Source organism: Fukomys damarensis, unplaced genomic scaffold, assembly GCF_012274545.1.
Source record: "Fukomys damarensis isolate Sample0158 unplaced genomic scaffold, DMR_v1.0_HiC HiC_scaffold_17, whole genome shotgun sequence".
Lineage (NCBI taxonomy): Eukaryota > Metazoa > Chordata > Mammalia > Rodentia > Bathyergidae > Fukomys > Fukomys damarensis.
Genome location: NW_022900929.1, coordinates 57,333,404 through 57,343,899, shown reverse-complemented (window position 1 = coordinate 57,343,899; position 10,496 = coordinate 57,333,404). Strand labels below are relative to the sequence as shown.

Here is a 10,496-nt window from a genome sequence, read left to right as displayed (position 1 = left end):
GGGTTTTTTTTTTTTTTTTTTTTTTTTTTTTGGTAGTACTAGGTATCAAACTCAGGATCTTGCACTTGCCTAGGCACTTTAGGTGCCACTGAGCTATATCCCTGGCCCAGGACAGAATCTTTAAATTATTTTTAAATGATAATATCTTTTGTTGCTTAATTCAAATTTTCAGTCTTTCTCTTGACCAGTGAGTGATACAGTCTCTGAAAAAAAAAATGCTATATTAAGTTTATTGACCTGGGTAAAGATTAAACCTCTGAATATAATCTAATTAGAAATTTCCTCAAACTGAATTCACTAGTTGGAGAAATTTAATTAAATATTGGGGAATTATTATTTGTGTTCTTTCTGTTATTAAATCCTCTAATATTACTCAATTTTCTTTAAACAGCGAAGAAAATGTGCCTGGAAAATCTGTACATTTTATGTAATATTAAATTTAAAATACATTTATCAAATCTATGATGCAATTGAGAGCTGGGGATTTAGCTCAGTGGTTTCAGCACCTGCCTCACAAGCACAAGGATCTGAGTCTGATCCCTGGTACCCCCCCAAACAAATTTATTAAAGATTTTTTTTTTCAAAGATCTAGCCTTAAACTCTGAATCCTCCTGCCTCTCTGTACTGAAGTGCTAGTTTAGAGGCATGCACCACCATGTCCACCTCCTAGGTTATATTTATGTAATAGTATGTGTTTGTGTTTTTGAGACAAGGTCTCACTGTGCAGTTCAGGCTGGCCTTGAACTCCTGGTGATCTTGGCTTCAGCCTCCTTGTGTCCTGGGACTACAGGCATGTGCCATTCTGGCCAAGTGTTTGTTTGTTTGTTTATTTATTTGGTACTAGGGATTGAACTCGGGTCCTTGCTCTTGCAAGGCAGGCAGCGGAACCACCGAGCTAAATCCCCGGCCCAGGTGTTTATTTTTAAAGCATATTTATTCAAGAGTTAGTTGTGCAAATTGAAATGTGTAGAAATTACTTGAAAAAGTAATTTGCTTTTCATAGTTTTAGAGTATTTCCTACAAAGACTTTGCCTGCTTTTTTAAAAATAAGAATCTTGCTGTGTTGTTGGGCTATTAATCTCTTGAACCTAAAGATCCTCCTGCCTCAGTCTCCCAAGTCTGGGATCTACAGGTATGTGTCGTTGTGCCTGGCTTTTGCATACTTTTTTTTTTTTTGTACTGGGGATCAAACTCCGTCCCTTGCACTTATGAAGCAGGCGCCAGACCATTGAGCTAAATCCCTGGCCCTACATTTTTAAAATATATGATTGAGGCCTGGCATGGTGGCACATGCCTATAACTCTTTACTTGGGAGGTGAGGCAGGAGGATTGCTGCAGGTTGAAGGCCAACCTAAACTACACATTGAGACCCTATCTCAGAATTTTTAAAAAAATCATTAGAGTTAAAATTGTTGTTGAATATTCTTTTTATATGTTTTTACTCTAAAAGGTAAGCACCTTTCCTTTAATTTAGAATATTGGATAGAATATTTGATCATATTGGAAAATATGGGGGTTTTGGGGATCAAATTAGAGTGAATTGTGGTTAATTTACTAGTTCATGCAAAGCAGAGTTAGTTCTATTAAATGGTGTCCATTGAAAACTAGTTAAGATAATGGCATTACCTAAAGCATTGCTCCTAGTAAATTTTAGGCAAATTGAGCTTTCATATTTTCTTAGTCTCTTGAGGTTCTTTTGTTTGTCTTGTTCTTGTATTACTATCTAAAAAGGAGTGAAATTCTATAAAAGCACAGAATTTTTGTTAAGATAATATTTATGATTTTCTTTTTTTAGCTTAAAGCAATAAATGTAGATCTTCAAAGTGATGCTGCTCTGCAGGTGGACATTTCTGATGCTCTTAGTGAGAGAGATAAAGTAAAATTCACTGTCCACACAAAGGTAAATGGGCCATTGATTATTGTGCTGGTGTTATTTGTATATAATATGTTGACTAGAATTCAGATTCTGAATGTAACTGGAAAGAAATATTTTAGTTTACAATTCCTGGCATTTGAGCAAAAAAAACGTTTTAGGAAAATTACTTTTTAAAGGTGAACTTTATAAAGATTAATTATAGAACCTAAACATAATGCAAAGTTAATTTTCACTAGGCTCTTATTAATGTCTTTTAATATAATTGTGATTTTTCAAGTTTTGTGTTTCTTCAGTTAGAGTACTGTCTTACAGATTGTTATTCTTGGGCCAGGGATTTAGTTCAGTGGCTCAGTGCCTGTCTTGCAAGCACAAGGTCCTGAGTTTGATCCCTGATACCTCAAAAAAAAAAATCAAATTAGGGGCTGGGGATTTAGCTCAGTTATTCTGGTGCCTGCCTTGCAAGCACAAGGACCCAAGTTCGATCCCCAGTACCAAAAAAAAAAAAAACAAATTATTATTCTTAGATTTCATTTCTGGGCATATTTTCAAATTGTAGATCTGTTTTTTCTGTGTTTGAATAATTGAGTTTGATATATATATTGACAGGATAACGTTTTAGGTAATGATAGCAATGTAATATAACAGGAGCCTATCAGTTTATTTCCCCAAAGATCTGAAGATAAGTTTGTGTAGGTATCTTGGATTTTCATGCTAGAGTTTTGTTTTGTTGCAATACAGGGGTTCAAACTCAGGACTTCATGCTTGCAAGCTAGGTACAGCACCACTGAGCTAAATTCCTGACCAGTTTTTGTTGTTGTTGTTCTTTTTTTTTTTTGGTACGGGGATCAAACTCAGGACCTTAGGCTTGCGGGACAGTGGAACCAGTGAGCTAAATCCCCGGCCCTGTTGTTGTTGCTGTTGTTTTTTGTTTGTTTGTTTTTGTTTTTTTGAGAAAGGGTCTCACTATGTAATTGAGACTGACCTGGAACTCACTATGTAGCCCAGGCTCATACTCAAACTCTCAAACTCTCAGCGATCCTCCTGCCTCAGCCTTCTGAGTGCTGGGATTACAAGTGTGTGCCACCACGCCTGGGTCTTGTCTTTTGATAGGGTTTATTGTTGGTTCTTTTTGAGTCAGTCTTGCTATGTAATTCAGGCTAGGTTTGAACTCAGGATGTAGCCCAGAGTGGCCTTGAACTTGGAGTGAGCCTCCTGAGTGCTAGGATTACAGATATGCACCACCATGTCCAGCTCTTTGTAGGATTTTTAAAAAATTTTGTTTATCGCTGGGAATTAGATTGGAAAGCGGTCTAGGCAAGTGCTCAACCACCACGCTATACCCCCAGCCCTTACTAGAGTTAAAAGTTACTGATAGTCTTTCAAGTAAGACTGATTTTCTTTTTAAATTAAGATGTAAAACGTTTATTAAAATTAAGATGTAAGGGGGAAAAAAAAACCAAGGTGTAAGGATGGGGGATTTAGCTCAATGATGCCTCCACCTGTCTTGCAAGTAAGTGCAAGGTCCTGAGTTCAATCCCCAGTGCAAGAACAAAACAAAACAAAAAAACAACCTAAGATGTAAAGTAAAATGCTTGTTAGTGTAATTCTGACTTTTATTCACAAATCTTTGCAGAGTTCGTTGCCCAATTTTAAACAAAATGAGTTTTCTGTTGTTCGACAACATGAGGAATTTATTTGGCTTCATGATTCCTTCATTGAAAATGAAGATTATGCAGGTTACATTGTAAGTACTGAGATTTAATTTTAATTTTTGTTTTGTTTTGGGTTTTTAAAAGACAAAATCTCACTATGTATATAGTTCACGCTGGCCTTGAACTCACTTTGTAGCCCAGGCTGGCCTTGGGAATGCTTGGTGATCTTCCTGCCTCAGCCTCCTGAATGCTGGGATTACAAGTGTGCCTTAACCATGCTTAGTATATTCTTATGCACTGCAGTCTTGCTTAGCTTTTTTTTTTTTTTTTAAACCAGGGATCAAACTCGGGATCTTATACTTGCAAGGCAGGCACAGTGCCACTGAGCTAAATCCTCAGCCGTTGCTTAGCAATTTAAAAAAAATTTTTTTTTAAATTTTTGTTTTAGTGTGCTTTTAGCATTTTTAATAACTGATGTGATTTTATAAGATTTCTAATTACAAATTGTTGGGCTGCCACCTTTTATCCTGAGTGTGGAGCTGTGGGAATATGTGAAGCTTCCTCATTTCAACTTAAATTCTTGGCTTGTCCTAGGGATTAACTAAGGGGAGTTGCAAACCGTATTGATTTTTAACCCTTCAATAAATAATAGGAATTGGAAGACCCCTGAAGATGGGATAATCACAATGGGTGGTTATGTTATTCTGCCTCAGCTGTTGACCACATTCAGATTTGTGAAATTTAACTTCATTTGATTCCCCTGAAGTTGTCATAGCCAAATTCCCTGTCCATCCCTGTGGCCACCCCTCCTTTTCAGTCATTTGTTTCCATTCTGCAGCTCAGTTTCGTGACTGACTAGTAGCACATTTCTTATTGTGTTTTCACCCTGTCCCCTGTCTTCTTGTGTGACTGTACTTTTTTCAGTACTTTCTCCTTCTGTAGATGAAGCACCTGTCAGGGCTAAGACCATCTCATTTATCTCTGTGTGGCTGTTGCGCACCATCATGCCTAGCATGTAGTAAATGCTCAGTGAATGTGTGCTGACTATATACTTAGTGCTTTCTGACCCTGTTACTCTCCTGGTTGGAACCCTTTTCTTGTAGAATTTAAAAATTTTTTTAAATTTAATGGTTTTTGTTGTTGTTACTGTTTTTGTAGTACTGGGGACCTTGCACATGCTAGGCAAGCACTCTGCCACTGAGGTTCATACTTAGCCTTGGTTGTACTAATATTTACTCTAACTTTTCTTTTATTTCCTTTGCTGCCTTTAACTTTCCATCATTTTATCCTTAATAATTCTTACTTGTAGATCCTTCCCAAGATAACTTTTTTCTAAATTCTCTTGAATAATCTATATCTTGTAGATATTTTCTTTTTATGATAAGTGCTTATTGGATAAATAGAAAGAAGTTATTCATCTGTGTCTTACTTGTTTTGTTTTTTATTTATTTGTTTGTTTGTTTTTGGTACCAGGGATTGAAATTAGAACCTTGCACTTGTGAGGCAGGTGTGGTGCCACTGAACTAAATCTCTGGCCCTGTTTTTTATTTTTTGAGACAAGGTCTTGCTATGTAGTCCAGGCTGGCCTTCTATGTAGCTGGCCTCAAACTGGCAGCAATCTTCCTGACTTAGCCTTCTAAGTGCTGCGATTACAGGTGTGCAGCACCACAACTGGTTCTAGTATTTAATTTTTAAAACACAGGCATAAAGCTACTATGAATTCATTAATTTAAAAAAATACAGTTGTATTTAATCACACCCTTTATATACTCTTGAAAAATAGCATGCATATTTGCCATGTACCTTCATTTAATCTGTATCATCAGAACTTGGTGTGCATAAGAATTTGAAGACTTTAGGTTGCCATATAGGAGTCTGAAGATTGAAGTTTGAGAACTGTTCTGTATCAGAAAGTAATGTTATGATCGTATTTCTTTAGTGTAAAGGACCTCAGTGATCTTAGTTTCTAGAATGAGTGAATTTCTCTAATCTGAATGTGGGTGTTTCTGGTGCTCATCTTGTTCAGAATACCTTTCACTTTCTCAGCACAATAGTTTAGAGTAGAAGTGGTACAGTGCTGACAGAAATGAAGTGTTCCCTTACTTTTAGTGATTCGGTTTTCTTGTAGATTCCACCAGCACCACCAAGGCCTGATTTTGATGCTTCGAGAGAAAAGCTACAGAAGCTTGGAGAAGGGGAAGGGTCAATGACAAAGGAAGAATTCACAAAGATGAAACAGGAACTGGAAGCGTATGTGATGTTTTCTGTTTTTGCGTTTGTTAACTGTGCTTGTTTGAATGCCTTTTTGTGTGCTCTCTGATATCTTGTTCTTTGAATCATTTCACCACCACAGTAACTTTTGGAAAGATGCAGATTTAAGTCACACAACTAGTGTTAATGATCATGATCAGAGCCTACAGGAAAATTATAGAATAATTGTGTCCATAGACTCTGAAAATTAAAAACAGACACCTAAGAGTATATAAAAGAGTAGTAAAAAGGGAACATGACTTTTAAAACAGGATGAATATTTTAAAAAATAGGTGTGTGTATGTGTGTGTTTGTCTGTGTCTGCAATTTCTTCTCTTTGCCTGTGGCTTCTGGTCAAAAGGGAAAGAATTAGGAGCAAAGTAACTAGATAATTATTAAGAATTGTTTTTTGTTAAGTATTAGTTTCATATATAATAGGAATATATTGAGTCCCTGGAAAATTGTGTAATCTATTTCATTTTTAGCCTATTTACTGAAAATACATAATCTTTCCATCTTCTTCTATTAAATATTTGAATTTTGGATTTTCTGTTATTTCTCTTTATTTTGAGAACTGTACAAGAAAGCAATTTTTCTTTTATTCTTGTCACTTCCATCTTTTTTTCTGGTCATTTCTCCCCTTCATACATTGCCTCTTTTCCTCTTCCACTTAGTTTTAGTCTCCAAGCGTATATTGGAGCTGGGGCTGTAACTCGGTGGTATAGCACTTGTCTACTGTGCATGAGGCCCTGGACTCAATCCCTAGCACCACACAAAAATGTTAAAAGAATATAAGTACACTGTTACTATACTCTTTAGAATATTTAAATAAATTCTTTTGAAAAAATAAATCCGTAAAATATTGACTGATATTTTAAGAATTCTGTCAGTGCTGGGTGCAAGCAGTAGTCTTTTAGCAGATAGATAGATATACTTAAAGTCTATAAAAGCAACTGGAACTTAGCAGAACACATTAATATTGAAGGATCTGTGATTTTCCAGTGGCCCTGATCATGATTCTTTTGTGGTCTGGTTAGGGGTTGGATAACAGAGAGCCTTGGGTTTATTCTGCTACCTCCATCCTCTGCATCCTTCTTTTTTGTCTTCACTGAATGACTACCCTCCCAAAGATCAAACTCCTCCCAACATTGAGCCTGCTGGTTTGCTGGTATGTAAAACTTATCCTTCTTGCACGTAGTTGCAGCAAGAATATTGGGCCTTTTTTCCTTGAGTGTTTTTTCCCCATCAAACTGACATGTATTACTGTCAAGGAATTCACTGATGATATTAAAATATTTTTAAACACATTTCTTCAGTGTAATGGCAAAACCCAGTCTCTCTATGGTGAGTTTCTTTCTTGTGTGTTTGAGTCATTAAATGAGAATAATTATTAACATTGACAATATGTTTAGTGAGTTTGTGGTTTTGATTTTTTTTTTTTACCAAGTTGTTTAAAAGCAACAATTATATAGAAATCGAATCATTAAGGTTTATTAGATAATTTCTCTGGAGCTAAAAGCAGATACCTCAGTAGTGACCTTTAACATCAACTTGGATTCTAAGAAGTTTATAAAATTTAAAGATACTAACATTTAGGTATAATAAATACTATTAACTAGCATGCAGTCTTTTTCAGTGCTGAATTTTATATATTTAATAAACAGTTTAGCTAAAACCTTTGTTTAAATCTAAAGATTATTTGCTGAAAAAATTCATTGCAGTTGACATTGTAGTTATTAGTTTTTTACCTTAAATTTTGTGTGTTATTTCTAGTGAGTATTTGGCAATATTCAAGAAGACAGTGGCGATGCATGAAGTGTTCCTGTGTCGTGTGGCAGCCCATCCTATTTTGAGGAAAGATTTAAATTTCCATGTCTTTTTGGAATATAATCAGGATGTGAGTATCAGATTGATTAAAACAGTAATTGGAAAGTCATTGGAAAATGCAGGGAGTAGTTAGAAAGACATTATGGCTCATTAAGAATACTTTTATTGGGCTGGGGCTTTAGCTCAGTGGTGCTGTGCCTGCCTTGCAAGCACAAGGTCCTGAGTTCGATCGCTGTACAAAAGAAAATAAATAGGATTATCAAATTTGTTAAGGTTCCTTACATTTGATTTCTGAAAAGAAAGGTTCTGAATCCTTATGGAGAATTGCAGGGAGGTGCATGAGCTAAATAATTCCATTTCCTTGTGTAAAGGACTGACTTTTGGTCTGTTTAACAGCTCTTGGTTAGTGCCTATTGCTCCTAATTTTCTCCATTTTCTTCTTTCCTGCCTAAAAACTGCTTAAGCAAGAGAATGAGGTGATTAAGCTTTAACATTTTCTTCATACAAAGTTGGGGAGTAGCTCAGTGGTGCTGCACCCGCCTGGCGAGCGCAAGGCTGGGTGCAATCGTATAACACGGGATCTTCATTCATTGTTGGCAAAGCTGGTGTGGGGCACACATCTGTGATCCCAGCACTGGGGGAGTCTGTGGCAGAAGGATCACTGAGAGTTCAAGGCCAGCCGGCACTACAAAGGGAAACTATGTCTTAAAAAAACAAAACAAAACAAACAGTGTTGACAAAACTTTTTTAAGTGGATAGATGTTACAGATCTTTAATTCTTTTTTTTGGTACCGGGAATTGAACTCGGGTCCCTGCGCTTGCAAGGCAGATGGTGGAACCACTGAACTAGATCCCTGGCCCTTTATAAGTTTGTTGGGCCTTGTTTATAGTTGGGATAAAACCCTGTTAATTTGGAATTATAGGGCCGGGATTTAGCTCAGTGGTTCTGCTGCCTGCCTCACAAGCGCAAGGTCCTGAGTTTAATCCCTGGTAAACCCTTCCCCCCTAAAAAATATTTGAAGCAGCATAGATGTGAAGTCTGAAGTGGTAATTTTCAGTGCGAGGCTGCTTGAGCTATAGTAGCTTCACTCTCAAGATAATCTGTCCTATTGCCACAGCCCTTAGAAGTACCTGGGGTGTGATACACACACACACACATTTATATACATCTTTTGATTTTGAGGCAGAGTCTTGCTGTGTAGGCTGGCTTTGAACTTGCAGCAATCTTCCTGCTTTAGCCTCCTGACTGTCTCAGCCTCCTAGTTCTGGGATTATAGGCATGTACTACCATGGCACCCAGCTATAAAAAAAAATTTTTTTGGCACTGGGGATTGAGCTCAGGACTTTGAACTTGCTAGGCAGGCACAGTGCCTCAGAGCTAAATCCCAGGCCCTATAAATTTGATTGTTTATTTATATAGAGAGTCTGTTTTCTTCCAACTAAAATTAATTTCTGTGAGGGTAGGGAAGAATTAAGTTTTCATCGCTATTTCAGAGGAATGCCTAGCGATCTATAGAAAATAAATATTTTTTGTATCAATAAGTGAAAGATTACTAAATGTTGGGTACTAGGAATTGAACTCAGGACTTTGCACTTGCTGGGCAGATGCAGTGCTCCTGAGCTACATCCGTGGCCAGGATTACTAAATATTTAGACCAGCATTATAAACAGCTTTCAGAAAGCTTAGGATTTCATAGGTTTTTTTCTCCCACCAGAGTAGATTTATTTCTTTTCATTCCTTATAAACTTATACCTCAGAAGGCCAGGTGTGGTGATACATGCCTGCATTCCAGCTACTCAAGAGTCTGAGACAGAAATAGTAAAACTTAGAGGCCAGCCTGGGCAACTTAGTGAGACCCAGTTCAAAATAAAATTTATAAAAAGGCTGGGGTTGTAGCTCACTGCTCCCTGAGTTCAGTCTCCAGTACTGAGAGTGGGGGAAATTATAAGATGAATAGGTTCAAAATTAATTTTTTTCTTCAATTTTATTTCTAATGTCCCCCTCATCTTCAGTGGTGCTGGGAAAAAACCTGTATATGATCCTTTTACTTCAGTGTCATGGGACAACTGATCTGTTGTGGGGCAGAAGTGTGTTGAAGTGTCAAAAGGGCACAGGACAGACGGGAGGCCTAGAATGGCTTGTTCAGCATTTACTTGTCTGAGAAAGGGTTGCTACTGTAAGAAGTGATTGCCTTTAATTTGCTTTAATTATATGGTTGTACACTCTTTCCAGTAAGTATAGTCTGAGTCTGTTTAGCAGTAGATAACATGTAACCCTCCGAACCTCCATTAAATTATTAGATTTCCTCAGTAGGCATACTTGGGATCTTGTCATTACCCTAGTACGATAGAGTCCAAACATAGCCTGTTGTCCTAATTTTTCTTTTTCCTCTTCTCACATACCAGGGATTTGTTTTGATACCAGGGATTGAACTCAGGACCTTGTCAGGACCTTGTCAGGACCTTGTACTTGTGAGGCAGGCAGTGAGCTAAATCCCCGGACCCTTCTTTTTCTTTTTTTTTCTTAATATAGCACAACATTTGTTGGTACATCTTAGGCATACATAATGATAACACCCACCATAGGGAATTTGCAACTGTACATCAATCACATACCTTTTTTTCCCCCTCAGTACTAGGGATCAAACTCAGTACCTTGCATTTGAGAGGCAGGTGGCAGCACTACTGAGCTGAATCCCTGACCCCCACATACCTATTCTTTGGTGCATCTGTACCCTTGACCTGCATTTTTGGCTCAGCACCTTCCTGTTTTACCTCTTTCTCATCTAGTCTAGAATACCTGCTCCATCATTTTTGACAGACTTACACCCTTAGACAGCCCTCTCCCCTGCCTTCCTCTCTCTGTCTCCCCACTCTCTCCCCCCCCCCCC

General features: G+C 37.5%; 1 protein-coding gene across 1 annotated transcript in view; it reads left to right on the top strand.

Annotated features, from left to right (window-relative positions):
• The window catches only part of Snx6 (sorting nexin 6), a 44,942-nt gene that overhangs the window by 14,522 nt on the left and 19,924 nt on the right, over positions 1–10,496 (top strand). The window contains exons 3-6 of the mRNA XM_019208874.2: positions 1,796–1,900; positions 3,510–3,620; positions 5,657–5,778; positions 7,552–7,675. Of these exons, the coding sequence (XP_019064419.2) occupies positions 1,796–1,900; positions 3,510–3,620; positions 5,657–5,778; positions 7,552–7,675 (462 nt within the window). The remainder of the gene's footprint in view (positions 1–1,795; positions 1,901–3,509; positions 3,621–5,656; positions 5,779–7,551; positions 7,676–10,496) is intronic.